The sequence below is a fragment of the Petaurus breviceps genome, unplaced genomic scaffold, assembly GCF_028583685.1.
Source record: "Petaurus breviceps papuanus isolate PSGF00001 unplaced genomic scaffold, PetGlider_PUasm1.0 139, whole genome shotgun sequence".
Taxonomy (NCBI): Eukaryota; Metazoa; Chordata; class Mammalia; order Diprotodontia; family Petauridae; genus Petaurus; species Petaurus breviceps.
Genome location: NW_027185697.1, coordinates 13,379,247 through 13,397,991, shown reverse-complemented (window position 1 = coordinate 13,397,991; position 18,745 = coordinate 13,379,247). Strand labels below are relative to the sequence as shown.

General features: G+C 45.3%; 2 protein-coding genes across 3 annotated transcripts; one reads left to right on the top strand and one right to left on the bottom strand.

Annotated features, from left to right (window-relative positions):
• Positions 1-7,523: 7,523 nt before the first annotated feature.
• TPRKB (TP53RK binding protein) lies at positions 7,524-11,554 on the top strand. Of its 2 annotated transcripts, none has more exons than XM_069066769.1 (5): positions 7,524-7,677; positions 9,443-9,589; positions 10,319-10,441; positions 10,917-11,093; positions 11,447-11,554. In XM_069066769.1, the coding sequence occupies exons 2-5, from the start codon at positions 9,449-9,451 to the stop codon at positions 11,531-11,533; spliced, it is 528 nt and encodes a 175-aa protein (XP_068922870.1). In that variant the 5' UTR covers positions 7,524-7,677; positions 9,443-9,448; the 3' UTR covers positions 11,534-11,554. The 2 variants fall into 2 exon arrangements, with proteins under 2 accessions (XP_068922870.1, XP_068922869.1); XM_069066768.1 differs by lacking the exon at positions 7,524-7,677 and adding an exon at positions 7,751-8,000.
• A 2,681-nt stretch (positions 11,555-14,235) lies between these two features.
• On the bottom strand, positions 14,236-16,818 carry LOC138145104 (N-acetyltransferase 8-like). The gene is made up of 2 exons (XM_069066765.1): positions 16,231-16,818; positions 14,236-15,958 (listed from the first exon to the last, which is right to left on the bottom strand). The coding sequence occupies exon 2, from the start codon at positions 15,926-15,928 to the stop codon at positions 15,257-15,259; it is 672 nt and encodes a 223-aa protein (XP_068922866.1). The 5' UTR covers positions 15,929-15,958; positions 16,231-16,818; the 3' UTR covers positions 14,236-15,256.
• Between the last annotated feature and the right edge of the window lie 1,927 nt (positions 16,819-18,745).

Here is an 18,745-nt window from a genome sequence, read left to right as displayed (position 1 = left end):
AGATCCCCAAATACTCAGTAAGGTAGCAGATATTCAGAGATCCAACCAGATGCTTATAAGTGTTTTGGAGACAGCTCTTCCTCAAGCCCAGAAGTCAAGTTCTTGTTCGGGAAATGCCAGTGCTGAGATCCAGGTATTAAAAAAAAGTCTGGAAAATGCCAATGCTCAGACCCAGATAGCTAACAGAAATCTGAAGAATGCCAGTGATGAGATCCAAGTATTGAAAAAAAGTCTGGAAAATGCTAATTTTCAGACCCAAATGGCAAGCAGTAACATGAAGAATGCCAGTGATGAGATCAAAAGATTAAAGAAAGATTTGGAAAACACAAATGCTTTAAATTCTGAGATCCAGAATTTAAGAAGTGGTTTGGAGAAAGCCAGTGGAGAAATCCAGAAGATAATGGAAAGTTTGGTAAACACCAATAATCTAAATGCTGAAGTCCAAGGCTTGAAAGAGCAACTGGAGAATCTTACAACACAACAGTACCAGCAAGACAATCAAAGTAAGTAACAGGGACAGTAGGGTTTCTGGGGTAGGGCAGCTGCTTCTGGTCATGGGATTTAAAGAGACAAGGGACCTTAGAGATCATTCTATCCTATTCCTTTGTCACAAAGATAAGGAATCCGATACTGAGCATGCCAGACCTCTTTTCTTCCATTAAAGCTTCATTCTGGGTTAAAACTCAAATATCTTTGGGAAGGAGCTCATCCCACAGAAAAAGGGTCCAAAACACTCAGCCTGTAATCAGAGTCCTAAGTTCTGTTATGGTAGAAAGCACCCCATCAACAGCTGTGGCATGTAGGCAGAGAACAGGACAAGGAGTCCAGAGACCAGGTCCCAGTTCCAACACTCACTAGATGTTTAGCAATTCATTACCTTTTCAGGGTCCCAGTTTCTTTACTGAAAGATGCAGACACAAACCCCAGTCCTGCTGACCTCCCAGGGGCTGAGAAACAAATAAGGACACAGATATAAAAGTCATTTGGAAAAAGGACTTTTGGAAAAAGGCATTAAACATGTCTGAGTCATCCCCCTCCCCCACACCATGGCCCAATCCTGGGCCAGTCATGGGGCTTCCAAGGATGTCAGCCCCAGGGAGGGTGGGAAAGCATCTCCGCATTCCTTTTCAGAAGCTCCTAAATCCCTTTATTCCTCTGACCCTTTCATCCTAGGCTCCCTTATACAACTAATTATCCAAGGCTGGCACTTCTATGAGGGGAAGGCATACTACATTTCAGACATCCAAAAGACCTGGGATGAGGCTGAGCACTTCTGTGTGTCCCACAATTCTCATCTGGCTTCAGTAACCTCAGATGGAGAACAGGTCTGTGCTTTCCCCACAGGCCCTAAAGAAAAGAGTAATAAAGGGACAGAATAGGGGGCTAAGGGGATAGGGTGAGAGTAAAAGACAGAAAAGAAAATCACTTGTGCCCTAGGAAATATATAAAAAGTATTTACTGTCATGAAAGACAGTCAAAGTGGGGGGACAAGACTCACCCAAATGAAATAAAAGACTAATCAGAAACATTTATGAAATGCTTGCTATATCCAGGGTCCTGAGAATACAAAGATAAAACAAAATGACTCCTTTCTTTGCAGAGCTTACATAAAGTTGGGAGAAATAACATATACATCTAATTGAAACAAAGTAATATTGGTAGCAGAGAATATAGAGAAATTACTTACAAGGCAATAAAGCCCAATGATAAAATGTCAAATGCTGTCTTCTCTCTCCCACCCCCACCCCCACTTCAAGTGAAGTTAGACACAGAGCTGAGCTTGGATAGGAATCTGGGATCTTAAGATGCAGAGGTGAGGGAGAGCATTCCAGGCTGTGGGTCCTTGCCAGGACCAAGGACAGAGACATCCCAGGTCCCAATTCATGCTCTCTCTCAATTGTCCTTGTGCCAAATTTATTCTCATACATCTATTGCTTGTTGAGGGCCATGACTGTTTAGTTCTTGTCTTTGCGTCTCCTAGTATAGAGCTGAATAAATATTTATGGATCTCAAGTGAATTTATGATACCAATAGGGGCTGCCATGGCCTGGGTCTCTGTTATACTATTATCTTTTGAAAGACAGAGTATTACTATTCATTATGTAATCACAAGCAACACAATTCACAATGGCAGTCCTCCTTTCCATGCTCCAAGGGACCTATAAGAATGCTTGAGGAGCATGTAGTCTGTGCACTAGGGCTAATTACCCAGGGCTACAGACCATAGAGAATCAAGTGATGTGCTCTGCTTGGTCCAAGATGAAAAAGGCACACGTGAACAGAGCTTGAGTTCTGGGATTGAAGGGGAAAAGATGGAAGGACCATGGGAGGGAGAAATATGAGACAGAGATGGAGAGGGAGGGAAGGAGGAAGAAAAGTAGAGAGGGAAGGGATACAGAGAGGGAGGGAGAAGAGGGAGGAGGAGAGAGGGAGAAAGGAGGGGAGAGAAGGTGGGAGAGTGAGAGAAATGAACAGACACTTCCTCCCGTTGTCTCTAGAGGCTACTCTCAGGAAATAGATACCCACAGTAATCCCATTCTCTGCTAATTTCCTTCTGTAGAGATTTCTAAGTAAGAAGACAAATGGAGTGTACCATTGGATTGGGCTGACTGACAAGGACACTGAAGGAACCTGGTACTGGGTGGATGGGACTCCATATAACAAGAGCAAAGCGTAAGTGAGATGGATCTCTCTAGCCACAAAGCTTCCCAGCTCTCTCTGTCCCAGGGTCAGGTCAGGGAGATCTAAATCCCAGAGTTGGAAGGTACTTCAGAGGTCATCTAAATGGTCCAACACAGGCCTGAATATAAATCCCTTTTATCAATCACTCAAGAAGCATTTCTTAAGTGCCTACTATGCAGTGGCACATATTAATGCCTACTAGGAGGCAGGTAGGTGGTTCAGTGGATAAAACACTGGGCTTGGGATCAAAAAGATCTAAGTTCAAATCCAGCCTCAGACACTTACTAACTGTGTGACCCTGGGCAACTCACTTAACCTTGTTTTCCTGTTTTCTCATCTATAAAATAAGCTGGAGAAGAAAATTGCAAACCATCCCACTCCTTTTACCAAGAAAACCCCATGAACAGTATGGCTCAAGTGGTCACAAAGGATGTGACACAACTGAACAACAATGTGCTAGGGCATTGTGCTAGGAAACACATAAGCAAGGACAGAAATGAAAAGGTTACTGCCCTCAAGGAGCTTAGGCTCTAGAGGGAGAGAACACAAGTAAACATGTGAATAGAAACAATATATACAACATAAAAAACAAAGAGTTCCAGGCATGAAGAGCAGCCAGGCTGTGCAAAGGCAGAAGGAGGGAATATTTTTCTAAACACATTCACCAGAGGGCCTAACCTCATGCTTAGGAAGGTGGAGGCCTTTTGTTGTTCAGCTGTGTCTAACTCATCATGACCCCATTTGGGGTTTTCTTGGCAGAGTTGCTGGAGGGGTATGCCATTTCCTTTTCCAGCTCATTTTAGAGTAGAGGAAACTGAGGCAAACAAGATGAAGTGACTTGCCCAGTCACACAACTAGTAATCATCTGAGGCCAGATGTCATCTGTAACTCATGAAAATGACTCTTCCTGATTCCAAACCCAGTGATCTATCCGCTGTGCCACCTAGCTGCCCAAAGGAGAAGGACACTTGGACATTAATCCACTGACAAATGCTGTCACCGTGGCATAGCTCTCGGTCCTCTCCATTGCTGTGTCTTCCATGAGGCAGACTGCAAAAGGTTGTCTGGACATGACGGATTGCAGGCTCAAAACAACTGTCTGTTAACAAAAAAAAAATCCAAAGCAGAACCATGCTCTAGGCACAGGTAGTTGTTTCTAGTCCTGGATTGCTGATACCTTTCTATAAGCTGCAAAGACTGCTCCAACAGTTATCATAACATAAAACTTCGAGCTAGAAAAGACTTCAAGGATTGTTTAGTCCAACCTCTTTATTTTACATTGGAGGAAACTGAGGCCTGCTGTAATCTATTCACCATCCAGCCCAGCTCAATGGGCTTCATGAAGCTTCCCCCCATCCTACATCAGTAACGAACCTTCCTCTGAAGGAAGAGTTTGGAGACTGTGATATGCTCAGAAAAGGGTCAGATTGGGAAAGGACCTCCAAGGTCGCCTAGATGAAGAAGTGGAGGAAGGTCACACAGCTGGCTAAAGAAGAGCTGTAACTTGCAGCCAAACCTGTGGACTTGGGGCAGTAATCTCTCCCTTACACCACTGTCATCTTTTAACAGGGTCCATTACAGTTGGAATAATTGGCATTTGCTTAATGCCTTACAGTATGAGTCACAAAACCAGTGAAGCAGATACTATAGGTGTCATTTTCCTTACTTAACAGATGAAGAAACCAAGGCTCAGAGAAAAAGTGTCTCATCCATAGCTAGTAGTTATCAGAGCTGGGATCTGAACTGTCTTCCTGGCTTCAGAGCCAGCAGTTGATTCCTGACACTACAAACGCAGTAGTTCCTATGTGAACCCCATCTCCCTTGCATGCCCAGCACAATTTGGTCCACAGTAGGCAGGGTTTCTCACAGATTGGAGCTGCTCTTCTCAACAGGTTTTGGAACAAGAATCAGCCAGACAACTGGAAGTATGGAAACGACCTAAGTGAAGACTGTGTCCACACTGAGGTGAAATGGAACGACATGCTCTGTGATAAACCCTATCCCTGGATCTGTAAGAAAGTGCTAGAACTGCCTGCGCAGCACCTGTAGATATGGGCGGGCTCACCAGCCACCCCCCATCATCCCCTTACAGGGCTGCAAATGATCCAGGCACAGTTCCAGATTCTGCTTCTTCCATCCACACCTAGACCTCCTACCTTCCCAACACTGGGCACTGATCTGAATCCTACCCATCCTTCAAGACCTCATATCCTTGAAAGTCTTTTTGGGCCATTCCAACTATGAACCCCGACACCTGTTAGTCAGCACCTCACATGGCTCCCTAATGGAGGCTGGCTCCAGCTCCAGGTCACTTTAATTTCCAGCTATCTTCCTGATGGCGCCATTGCCATAGGCCTCCACTTCTTTTCAGTTCTGGAATCTTAATCAGGCCACCTGATATAGTCACTGATACTCAAAGGGGGGTGTCAAACTGCCAATCTAGTGCTCTATTCACCATCCATATAACTTTCCAAACTAAAATCCCTCAAGCTGGTCACCATTTCCCTATCAGTGTGATCTCTCCTTGTCAGAATGTAGGACAATCTATTCCTTTATATCTCCGGCTCTAAGCTCACTTTTGGGTACAGAGAATCCCTTAATAAATTCATTCCATTCTTTGATTCTGTAGCACTTAATAACAATCACAGTATCTCCTCCACTTAAAGGCAATGTGATATAGTTTAAGAAACAAAAACAAAAAACAAAGACTTGTCTTGTAGTTGGAAGACCTGGATTCATGTCCAATCCAAGGTGTGTGCCCTTGGGGCAAGGCAGCTCACCATACTGAGCTGAAAAGTGGTGGTTTAAAAGAAGGGATATTTTCAGAGGAAAGATAATGGACACAGATTTGGCTACTGAGTTTAAAAGTCTAGAAGACATTTTGAGATGTCTAATAGTTGGAGATGAGAAATTGGAGGTCACCAGTGAGGTTAGGGCTAGGTAAGTAGATATGATAATCATCAGCAGAGATAACAATTAAATTCACGAGATCTAATGAGATCACCAAGTAAAATATTATCAGGAGAAAGCACAGGAGACACCCTGGAGGTGGGGAATCCCCAGTTTCTGGACATGAACTGCTTAAACATCCAAAAAAAGGAGACAGTGCAGTGAATCAGACAGAGAACAAGGAAAAATTAGTTATCGTGGAAACCTGGGGAGAAGTAAATATACAGGAGAAGAGGTAGAAGAGAGGTCAAGAAGGATAAGGATGTTGGAAACAACATTAGACTTGGCATTTAAGAGATCATCAGTAGCTTGAGAGGGAAGTTTCAGTTGAATGTCAGAAACCAGAATGAGGGGAAAGGAAGTGGAGATTGTAGACAGCCTTCTCAAGGTTAACCACAAAGGATATAGGGCATGATTTCTAGGAGGAACCAGAAGATCACGTGAGTTTTTTGTTTTTCAGGGTGGAGGAGACACAAGCATGCTTCTAGGCAGTAGAGTACTGGCCAGTTAACAGTAAGGGACTGACCATTACTGAGCATGGAGAGGATGTGAGGCAATCTGTTAGACAAGATGGAACAGAATGAGATCACTTGTGCATGTAGAGAGGTTTGCCTCAGCAAGGAGAAAGGTCACCCCTTCAAGTGAGAGGTAGAGACAGTGGCAGAAGGCATCTGGGTGATGTGATATGAAGAGGGGAAAGAGGGAGTTCTCTGCAAATGGCCTCAGTTTCTTCAGTGAAATCTAAAAGGTTCTCAGCTAAGATGGTTCAGGATTGGGAACACCATAAGGAGTTTGAGAACTGATGAAAAGGTTTGGAAAAGCTGCTATGTAATGAGTAATGAGTTAATTTGGGAAGTGGAAATAGCTAGCAGCAAGCCAGGTGGAGTAATGGACAGACTGCTGAGTCTGGAGTCTGGAACACACCTTCCCTCCCGATTTCAAATCTGGGCTCAGGCATTTACTAGCTGTGTGACCCTGGGCAAGTCACTTCATCCTACTTGCCTCGGTTTCTACTTCTGTAAAATGAGCTGGAGAAGGAAACAACAAACCACATTCATGTCTTTGCTAAGAAATCTCCAAATGGGGTCACAAAGAATCAACAAGTGATCAGCTAGTCGAGGTTGTTAAATAAACCCAGCTCTGCACATAGTTAAGTAGTAAGCGCCTTCTCTTTCCTTCATTTATGCAGCAGATCTTTGTTTGCATGTCGTCTCCTCTATCGGAGGATGGGTTTTTGCCCTTCCGCATATGGGTTTAGCAGTGCCTTGTCCGCAGCAGGCACCTAAGGGATTGACTCGGGGAAGTCTCCTTTCCGTTTCCATCTGGCTGCTCTGCACGGGCGGTCCTTGATCCTCCCTGGCCTCTTCATCCTTCCCTTGGATGCTGGGAATCCCACGGGCCTTCCCACGGTGGCTGCCAGCTTGAGCTTGATTCCAAACCTCGGGGCCCTTCCTGCACTGGCTCAGTGCTCTGCACATACTCTTTATTTACCACCGACAGAGGACGGGCAACCCGAGGCCAGGGGCTGTCTGGCTGCCAACAAGCATTTATTAAGCGCTACCGTGGGCCAGGCTTTGGGGCTCACTGTCTAATGGGGGGATAGGCACGTAAACAGATACAGACCAAATATAGACCGAACAAATGGGAGGGCGGGAGGCGGGGGGCTTGGCATCCAGCTGGGGCTTAATCGACGCTCGCTCAATAAACGCCATAATCTCACCCCGCCCCCTCTCTTGTTAGAAAGGGAAATGGAGGCCCAGTGGAGCTAAGTCTCTAGTGGCGGGCGAGGTCCGCTGGCAGCCACCGGAACTCTCGGAGGAGGGGGACACAAACACTCAGCTAAGGGCCCCAGCAGAAACACGCCACCCGCGACCGGAAACCGAAAGCCGGAAGCGAGAGCCAGAGAGCGCGAAGGGGCGGGACATGGAAGCCAAAGAGCCGGCATTAGCAGCGAGGGCGCGTGCGCGAGCCGCCGGAAGTCGTAAGAAAGGAAGTGGGCGCCATTTCCGACAGGAAGGGTTTCAGTAGGGAACGAGTCGGAGCTGTGTAAGTCCTCCTCTGCGCAGGGTGCCACCAAAGGCTGGAGAGCAGGGACCAGAGCGAGCTCAGACCCGGCCGAGGCCTCCCGACGTTCTGGGACTAGAAGCGGCCAGAGCCCGGCAGGGGCCGCGGAGGCGTTCGGGCGTCGGGGTGACGTCACGGCGTCGGGCGTCAGGGAAGAGTTCGAGGCTGTCATTGGTGGCGTGCGGTGGGGGCGTGGGTTCCTTGTGGCTGCGGGAGTTGTGAGGGTGACGGTCCCCGGGGGCTGGGCTCCCAGGGCGGCTCCGAGCGTTCCATGGAATGCTCGAAACACTCTGGTCCCTGAATGGGTGAGTGCATGAATGAATGAGACCATTAATGAAGTAATTATGAGAGCGGGCTTCAGATACTTCAGATACATTTGCAGCCCTGGATAAAGGGCGTAAGCTCGCAGTTAAATGACGTGATATTGAGGCGGAGGAAGCCGGCCTCGGACCGAGGAAGACCCGCGTTCAGATTTGGCCCCTGACATAGACTGGCGGTTCGCTTCACCCCTGCCTTGCCTTAGTTTCCCCGTCTGTAAAATGGAGATAATGAGAAATAATCATTGATGGTCGTGAGACAGTAGCTAGCACACATGGCGCTTACTCAGGGCCCGTTACTGTCTTTAAGTGCTTAGGGTGCAGAGAAAGGAGGCCTTGCCTGCAGGAGGCATACGCTCTGACGGAAGAGACAGATGGGCACCTGCAGGATACACCTGGGGCACGACCTCCTGGGCGCATGGGGAGCTGTGGATGAGCATCAGAGAAATAGGTTCAGCCAGGCACCAGTGGGTAGCAGTCTGCAGGCAGGGCGTGAGCCCTGAGCCACCTGCGTAAGGGCTTTGGTCATCCAGAAATCTGCCCTCGCAGGACCCGAGCTCCTGGACCACTGTGGAGCAGTCCACGAATCCGACAGAAAGCCCCCGTTTTCCCTTGGGGTCTCTAGTACAAGGCAGCGAGGACGATAGCAAGCCTCTTTGATGTAAACACCTGGAAAGGTGCATGGACCGTTATACAATGGAGACCCCAGGAACGTGTTACTTATTAACAACAAGATTGACAGTTGCCTGTGTTTATGGAGCATTTTGAAGTGTGCAGAGTGCTTTACGGATGACTCAGTGCAGGACGAGGGGAGTTCAGCACAGTGGGAAGGGCATGGGATCAAGTGACATAGGTCACTTACACCAAGTGCCCACTGTGCCCCTGCTATGTGCCAAGCACAGGGGATACAAAAGGAAAGAGGACAGTCCCTGCCCTCCAGAACGGAGACTCCAAAGGGGGAGACAAGGACAGAACTCGTGTGTAGAAATAAGCGAAGGACAGAATAAGTTGGAGATCAGTATGGAAGGGAAGGCTCTGGGGTCAGATTCTAGCTACTGGTGAGGAAATTGAGGCTCAGGTGAAGCGATTCTCCCGGGGCACTTATGTGGCAGGAGGACCAGATATTCCTGACTCCTGAATTTGAAGCTGTCTTTGCTGCCACAGTTTATTGATTTTTCTTTCACAAATTAGAGCAGGACACGTACCTAACTTTATTTAACCTCAATATATTTTGCTGTATAGATAAGATAATAATCGTGACTTGAAGAAGCATGATTTAAATTGCCTTCATCCTGAGAAGGCAAATTAAGGGTCAGAGTTTTAAGACTGGGGGGAGGGGGTGTGAGCTGTTCTCATTTGTGCCTATGATATTCTATGATAACTTTTAAAAAGAGGTAATTTTCTAGGTATATTTTTTTTGTCTGCTGCAGTGGAAAATGCAATTCACATCTCAATTGGACCTATTTCCTGAGTGCACAGTGACTCTTCTCTTGTTTCATGGTGTAAAAAATGCTGGAGATTTAAGAAAAAAGGCCATGGAAGGTAGCATTGATGGAGCATTAATTAATGCTACAATGGTAAGTGTTTGCTTTTAGAAGGAATGACTAATTTATGTCACCACCCCATTCTATAGACATTGCAGTGTAGTGAGAAAGCAGCTTCAAGGTTGGCTTAAAACTCTTCTAACATCACACACATTAGAAAGAGAACTTTTGGTCTAAAAATAGACCACTCCCAAATATATATCAATTATAAATTACAAAAGGAAAGCAAAAAGAAAGTTGCAGCCCTAAAATTATATCTGTTTAAAAGAGGAAAAGAAATTTGACTTTTAAAATGATGCTAAACTTATCATATTAATATGTGTATATTATTTTTTAAACATTTTCCATTCCAGTAAAGTTACTTTATTAATTTTTGTCATCCCTGTTGTGTTTTTAACTTTTGTTGTTATCCTGAAATCATAAATCAGAGTCAGGTTCTATGTATATCAGATTGGGAGGAGAAAAATAAACACCAAATATCTTGAAGCAATATGGTAGTAAAGGTGGGATGCACGCCCAGATTTTTCTGACCTGATGCTTGGCTAGTTGATAGAACTCTGATCTGGGAGTCCATAGACCTGGTGACTCCCTGACATTAACTCTCTGAGTGACCTTGGGAAACTCCACCTTGGAGTTTTCTTATCCACAAAGTGAGAGGCTTCCTTCCCTCCCTCCACCTCTCCAATTCAGGAACCCAAGCAGGGCCCCTCTGCAGCAAGCTCCAAGGCCTCAGCATGTCCTTCTTCCCCTTCTCCTCTATAGGTGCTGGATCCCTTTCAGATCCTTGTGGCAGCCAACAAGGCTGTCCATCTCCAAAAGCTTGGGAAAATGAAGACAAGGACTCTGTGCACAGAAATTATCTTCAACCTTTCCCCGAACAACAGTGTAAGGGCACTTTGCTCACTGACTTCTGTAGGGACTTGTCTGCTTCATGCCAGGTTGGAAATTGAGCACGTTCAGATCTGGTAAAAGGTTGTGTTCCATTGAAATGTCAGAATCAGGCTTACTAAGGACCTGACAAATATGCAGAAAGTGGGTGGGGGGGCTGGTAGGACACACCCAAATCTGTCCAGTTGAAGTCAGGAACACACTCCCAACATTTATAACAATTCAGGGTGGGCCTCAAAAATAAACTTGGTTATTGAGCTGATGAGTTTGCGGCGCCCACTTCACTAGGAGGAAAGGCACTTTAAGGCAAGACATGACTGTGAGCGCCATTTAATCGAAGAGGCCATTTTAAATGGGAAAGGCTCTAGTCCCCCTTCCCTCTGTCCAGGATGTTTTTCATCCCACTGCTGTGGGAGGTGCTCATTCATGGCAGCTCAGAAGCCCTGATGGCACCTTTTTGTTCTCATGGCAGATTTCAGAGTCCTTGAAGAAGTTTGGTGTCTCAGACAGTGACACTTCAGTTTTAATTGTTTACATTGAAGAAGGGGAAAAGCGAATGAATCCAGAAGATCTTATATCTCAGGTGGATGGTCATCAGGTTTCCTTTGACAAGCTTCCAGAGATAACAGATCTCACCAAAGTGAAAAAGGTTTGAGGAATTTTGTGTTTTCAGACTAGAAGTGAGGAGATGGAAAGAGTTTGTTTTCTTGTTAAAGGTTGTTGATTGTTAAAGGTTCTCCTCTGGGTCCTCTGCACCTGGTGGTGAGGGAGCATGTGTTTCCTTAAGCTTTTTCTAGACAACTTAACTTTGGGCAGGGCTGACTGGAGGACTGTGGGGAAATCCCTGAAAAATTTTTCTGGGTTCACAAGCCTTAGAGAAACATTGACCAGTGGCCTACTCCCCACATTCTTTGAATTACTCTTGAAATATAGGGCCATGTTCCTTAATAGAAAGTGTCGTGCTAAATATTAAATCTGCCCCATGTGACTTTATTTTTACAGACGTACAAACTGACTCCCAAAGAAGAAAAGATCGGGACATTATTAGAAAGTGTCATTTGCAGAATGTCAACCAAAGATGTGTTATAAAGTAAAAAGAAAAGAGAATCAGCTGATGTTTTTAGCATGATTTTAATGACAGTTTTGGGTAGTTTTATTTCTGGAAGTTGTGACAGGTGAATCCTCTCCTGTCGTTCTCATTGAGGAGGGAAGGCCCTGCTAACTGGCCCTCTCTGCCCTTCCCAGAACATTTGACCCACCCTCATCCTGCTCAGAGTGGCGTGTCAGCAGGTCCTGCCTGTACTCAAACCACTTCCATTCTGGCTTTTCTCCTTAGACACCTGCCCCACCCCTTATTTCACAGATAAAGAGACCAAGGCCCAGGGAGTGATTCTTAAGTGGCCGAACTAGGGTCTGAGCACAGTGGCCTCCTCATTGCTTCTCCAGCTTCATTCAGCTGCCAGAGGGGTCTTCCCAAAACCCTTCCCTCCTCAGTACCTTCAGGGCCTCCCTCATACCCTGGTTTGGCCTTTGAAGCTCTGCGTTTCCCAGCATGCACTTTTCCAGTGAGCCAGACCCACTTCCTTGTTGCTCCTCATGGACAAGATCCCATCTCCCATCTCCTGCCTTTGCACGGACTGTCCCCTATCTGTCCCCTGTACCTGGGATGCACCCCCACCCAATCTCTTCTTCTTAGGATCCCTAGCTTTCTGCAAAGCTCAGCCCAAGTGCCGTTCTGTTACCAAGGCATCTGGTGGCCCAGTGGACAGAGCAGTGGGCCTGGTGTGAGAAATATTCGAGTTCAAACCACTAGCTGTATGACTGTGGGCAGATCACTTAACCTTGCCTGCCTCAGTTTCCTTAACTGTAAAATGGGCATAATAAAGGCATCTTCCTCTCACAGCCTGGCACAGAGTAAAGTCTTATTTATTCTCCTCCCCTCTTCTCAAACCCCCATAAAGACTAGTGTCCTCTCTAACCCTCAATTAGCTGGCGTTGATTTTTCATTTGCTTATAATGTGTGCACATCTCTCTAGACGGAGTGTAAACTCCTTGAGATCCAGGGACTTTAATTTTTGCCCTGGCCTGGTAAACTGTTAGTGCTTAATAAATGCTTCTCGCTTCATCAGCCTGACACCATGAACTCAGACAAATAATTTTCCCATTCCTCCTGATCAGGGATCCTTCAGCATTCTCTAGTTCCAACCCTTGTCTCTGAGAGGACCTGCCTGCCCCTTTAAGAACCCCAGATGTATTTCCTCAGCTTCCTTTGGCCTGTAACTTTGGTCTGGTTCCTGAAAGCAGAGCCTCTGACCCAGGAAACAGTCTGAAGAAGAGAGCGGGCTTGCTCCTTGGGAAGCAGCTTGAGCAGGCTTCCTAGCAAGGAAGTGGAGACAAAGAAAACCCAGGAAAAGTCTCTCCCCCTTTTCCTTCCCCCCCACCCCCACTCCATCTGAGCCAGACACTGGCAGGCAGAGGGGGCCCATTGAGCTTAGGTTCAGAGGGGCTTTGAAAGGAGTCTCTCAGTGTGGGCACTGAAGCCCCTGAGGGCAGCCAGATGCTGTCCCAACTTCTCCCTCTCTTTGCAGTTTCTCCCACCCTGCAGTAACAAAATGTCTTCTAACCTTCACAACCTAAAGATTATTCTCCTAAGATGGAACAAAGAAGATCAAAAGAAGTATTTGGCAGACCTGCTTCTCACTTCCTTTGCTATCATTCTGTTTGTCCCAAGGAGCTGTCTTGTGCCTCCTCTGATGCCTTTACCAGATTCTGAGAACTTTAGACTGGCCCAGTCCTAAAATGTCACACAACCAAACTTGCTTGTTTCGCAGATGAGGGGACCGAGGCCAGGAGCAGTGAACACAGAGCATAGTAAACAGGATGATGGACACGGCAGCTCCATACGGGGCTCAGATCCCACCTCTGACATTCACTGCCGTGGTGACCAGAGGCAGGCTCCTAGCTTTTTAAATGATGGTTCTTCTGTGCAATGACAAATGGGTGATTTTAGAAAAACCTGGAAAGATTTGCATGAAGTAAGGGAGAGTGAAACGAGCAGAACCAGGAGAGCGCTGTCCACAGTAACAGCACTTTCGTTTGAAGAACAGCTGTGAATGACCAAGCTGTTTTAAGCATTGTAGAGACTCAAATCACCTAGAAAGGACCTGTGAAGAAAGATGCTCTCCACCTCCAGAGAAAGAGCTGATGAATACAAGTACGCATAGCATGCTTTCACATAGATATGTGTGTGTGCACAAATACATATATACACACACAATGCACACACACACACGTCTGTGTCAAATGGTGGCCTCTAGAGTTGTGTGGGGATGGAAGGAAGGAGACAATGTGAAACTTTAAAAATTCAAAAAACCAACCTCTAAATGTTTTAAAAGTCATGTTTTGTCCTCTATAAAACGGGGACAAGAATACTTTGCGGGAGCTGCCCCCTGACTTAGGAGATTCAAAGGATATACAGTCTACGAAGCACTTTGGACATTTTAAGCACTTGAATGTTGCCACCCAAGATGGCAAAGGGCTGTGTCACAGAACCAGGATTTAAATGCAGGCCCTCATAGTGACTACATTGATAAAAATGGAAAAAACACAAAACTACCCTAAATTTTGTGAAATGATAAAGAACAAGCTGAGCCCTGAAGAAACACACTATGAGAAGTCACCTCCTCCTTTTCCCCATGCTTTTGCAGAGGTGGGGGTCGCTGGATGTAGAATATTGTATAAGCGGTCATTTTGTTTGGCTAATTTTTTTTCTCACCTTTATTTTTTTTTAATTCATTATAAGTTCTGTGAGACAAGGGAAAGATTGGGGGGGAGATCAAGGAGATAATATAACAATTAAAAACCTATTTAAAAAGCAAGGAAATTCAAAGTAATGTGGGGATGAAGGGACTGCAGGTAAGACTTGCAGAGGTCTGCCTTGTTTTTGATTGGGCTTTAAGCAGTAATGTTCTGGGAAGAGTTTAACACCTAGCTCTCCAAAAATTGAAAAAGTACTTTGGAGCACACTTTTAAGTTTAGTCAACAGTACTAACATTTTCTCCACCCCCTTGTAAAATCCAGATAATGAACAAAACAAATGTAGCCCTAATACATAATGTTTACTGATTTCTGAGGGGTAAATCATCACTGAAAATGAAAGCTCTCAGCCATGACAGCCAGCTCTGGCACTCCCCTGACAAAACACCTCCCATCATGTTCTCATTTTTCCCCTTAGTACCTAGCTCTGGGCTTCTCACAGAGTGGGCATTCTGATGAATGCTCTTTGAATCCAACTCAACCCTATCATTGCCCCACTTGACCAAGCTTCACAGTCCGCTGCATAAAGATTCACAGCAAACAGTTATCTGGGGGCAGAATCATCCTCTGGTCTGGTCCCTGAAGTCTACCAAGCTCCCATATAAGCCTTTTGACAGGCACAACAGGTGTTATTGTCGCTCACATTTGAGGTCAGAGAGGTTAGGGGATTTTCCGAGGGTCAGGGAGCAAGTTGGTATGGGAGGCAGGATATGAACTCATTCTTCTAGAAAGTCAGTATAGGACCCTACTCATTAGCAAGACCAAATCTTCCTTTAAAACACTTAAAATATAATGATTCAGACCCTCCCACATTTGCATTTTAATATAAACCACTTCTGTAATGTTGTCCCTCATCCTAGAAGCACATTTTGAGAGGACATTTTGCAACTAAGAAGCTGTCAATGGTTACGGGTCAGTGAAGAACCTTTATTGATCAGTGACTACAGAAACCAACCTGCCAATAGCCAAAAAGACTGATGTGGGGCCAAGGGCCTTTCAGGAAGAGGGGGACAAGGCAAGTTTGTAATGAGTTACAGAAAGAGCTCTGATGGACCATTTTGAGGTATTCAGTGCTTCATGGGATTTCCAGAAGCCAAGACTCTCATACAGTCTTCTTGCTGGATAATTCAAGCTGTAAGTGCTCAGGACAACACCATTGTACCCCTTGTCCTTGGCAAAATGGAGCACAGTCTGAGTCAAGGTCCTGGCGATGCCCTGGCCACGGTGATCCCTTCTCACAGATAAGTGGAACAGCTCCAGGTGTTTGTGCCCCTCTGAAATCTCTTGTGCTGGGCAGGCACACACCAAGCCTACCACCTGACCACCTGACTCTGCCACCCAGAAACAGGATCCTTTGTCATTGAGGTAGGATGCCCTGATGTCCCACAGGTCAGTGTGCAGGCTGTGGTCTACATAATAGGAGAAAGGATACCTAGAAACCAGCCACAGGATAGCCAAGAGCCCCAAGATGGCCAGGAGAGACAGGAGGAGGGAGCCAGAGCCAAGGAGCAGGGCCCCAGGGCCTCCCAGCAGGAGCAGGAAGTTTCTGGGCCGTTTCAGCTGAAGCCAGAAGTGGTCAACACCTTGCTGCAGAATTCCCTCTGCAAATATGGCCCTCACCACATGCCAGTCCCGGTCCTGGTACCTGCGGATTTGACAGGGAGCCATAGATGCTGCTTCTTCTATGTTGTAGGGACCCTGTGGATGAAACCCAAGTAAGCCTCTGCCTTCCCTATTCCCCAGCTCCCTCCTGGCCTGCCTTAATCACTCCCATCTTTCCTCCCAAAGCCACCTCCTGCCTCTGAACCCCAGACAGGACACTGCCTGATGGGAGGACAAAGGAACTCCAATTCGGCACTCTGACTGCTCCAGATGTGCCCTGTGCCCTTCAGAGACTTGCCCTTCAGGGATGTTCAAGGGAACAAACGTAGCTGGAGACAGGGGGAAAGAATAACACAGTCCTCTCATACCCGTCCAGGACCAGGTCTTCCAATGGGAGTAGAATGCCTGCCTGCTCAGTCTCTAGGCTCCAAGCAGAGGATTTCCCCAAAGAAGGTGCTGTTCCCTCCGCTCACCTGCGCTCTAGACTGTTCAGCTGTTGCACAGCTCAGTTGACTGTTTGCACCTGTCTATAGAACACACTGACCCATCCTCCTCTCTGGCCACTCCCCAAGGTCTCCATGGGAACATCCCAAGAAACCTGGCAAAGGAAAATGACTTTCGTTATACAAGGAACCTCTGGCAGCAGCGGGGTCCTCACTCCCCCTCTGGAGTGTCTGCCCTACTTTCTCCTCACTGAAGGCTTTTGGAGTCTTTCTTCATAGTTTGTCATTTCAAAAAAGTGAAAAAAACAAACTATGGTGAGATACTTAAATATATGTTCACATCTACACTGTGCAAAATATCAACCAAAGATCTCTATTATTTCATTTATAAATTGCTTTTTTTAAATACACATTTGTTTTTAAAACTGAGTTCCAGATTTTTTCCCTTCTTCCCTCCTCACCCACCCCTACTGGGAAGACAAGCAATTCAATATAGGTTGTACATGTGTAGTCACGCAAAACATTTCCCTCCATCCTATCCCACCTCTCACTTATTCTGTTTTCTCCTTTGACCCTGTCCCTTTTCAAAAGTGTTTGTTTCTAACTACCCTCTCCCCCAGTCTACCCTCCCTTCTGTCCTCTCCCCCCCCCCCGTCTCATCCCATCCCCCCTACTTCCCTGTAGGGTAAGATACCCAATTGAGTGTGTATGTTATTCCTTCCTTAAGCCAAATTCAATGAGAGTAAGGTTATCCCATTCCCTTTTACCTTCCTGCTCTTCCCCTCCATTATGACAGTTTTCTCTTGCCTCTGTATATGAGATAATTTACCCTAATCTATCTCTCCCTTTCTCCTTCTCCAAATATATTCTTCTCTCACCTCTTAATTTTATTTTTTAGATATCATCCCTTCATATTCAACTCATCCTGTGCCCTCTATGTATACATGCACATATATATGCATACCATGACATATATTTATACATACTACATGTTCCTATACATACATATATGTATGTATACATATGTATACACACACATATATTCCTGTCAATTGTTCTCATGCTGAGAAAAGTCTTATGAGTTACAATTATGGTTTTTCTATGTAGGAATGTAAATAGTTCAACTTTAATAAATTCCTTATGATTTCTTTTCCCTGTTTACCTTCTCATGCTTCTCTTGCTTCTTGTATTTTCAAGTCATATTTTCTGTTCAGCTCTGGTTATTTCATCAAGAATGCTTGAAAATCCTCTGTTTCATTGAATGACCTTATTTTCCCCTGAAGCATTATACTCAGTTTTGCTGTGTAGGTGATTCTTGGTTTTAATCATAGCTCCTTTGACCTCTGGAATATCATATTCTAAGCCCTTTGATCCCTTAATGTAGAAGCTGCTAGGTCATGTGTTATCCTGATTGCATTTCCACAATACTCAAACTGTTTCTTCCTGACTGCTTGCAGTATTTTCTCCTTGACCTGGGAACTCTGGAATTTGGCTATAATATTCCTAGGAGTTTTCTTTTGGGGATCTTTTTCAAGAGGCTATTGGGGAATTCTTTCGATTTCTATTTTGCCCTCTGGTTCTAGAATATCAGAGCAATTTTGCTTGATAATTTCTTGAAATATAGTGTCGAGGTTCTTTTGTTTTTTCATCATGGCTTTCAGGTAGTCCAGTAATTTTTAAATTATCTCTCCTGGATCTATATTCCAAGTCAGTGGTTTTTCCAATGAGATATTTCACATTGCCTTCTATTTTTTTCATCTGTTTTATATTATCTTGATTTCTCAAAAAGTCTTTAGCTTCCATTTGCTTCTGTATAATTTTAAAGGAATTATTCTCTTCAGTGAGTTTTTGAAATTCCTTTTCCATCTGGCAAATTCAGCTTTTTAAGGCATTCTTTTCCTCATTGGCTTTTTGGGCCTTTTTTGCCATTTGAGTTAATCTATTTTTTAAGGTGTTAATTTTCTTCAATCAGGCTGTCGAGTCGCTTTTCATGATTTTCTTGCATCATTGTCATTTCTCTTCACAATTTTTCTTCCACTTCTCTTGGTTTTCAAAATCCTTCTTGAGCTCCTCCCTGGCTTGTAATCAACTCATATTTTTCTTGGGAGCTTTTGATGTAGGAGTTCTGACTTTGTTGTCTTTCTCCCATTCCATGCTTTGATCCTTTTTGTCCCTAAAGAAGGAATCTGTGGTAGGATTGCGTTTCCTCTGCTTGCTCATGTTGCCAGTCAATTACTTGACTTTTGAATTCTTTGCCATGGTAGAACTCAGCTTTCAGAATGGAGATAGCTTTGTCACAAATCATTGGGGTTTTTGCAGCTGCCAGAGCAATTAGTAAGGTGCCCTCTTCTGCAGCCCCCACAGGTCACCTGGCCACATACCCCAGGACCTCCACCCAAGACCACGATCCAGATCTAAACCTAATTAAAGCAAGAGTAAT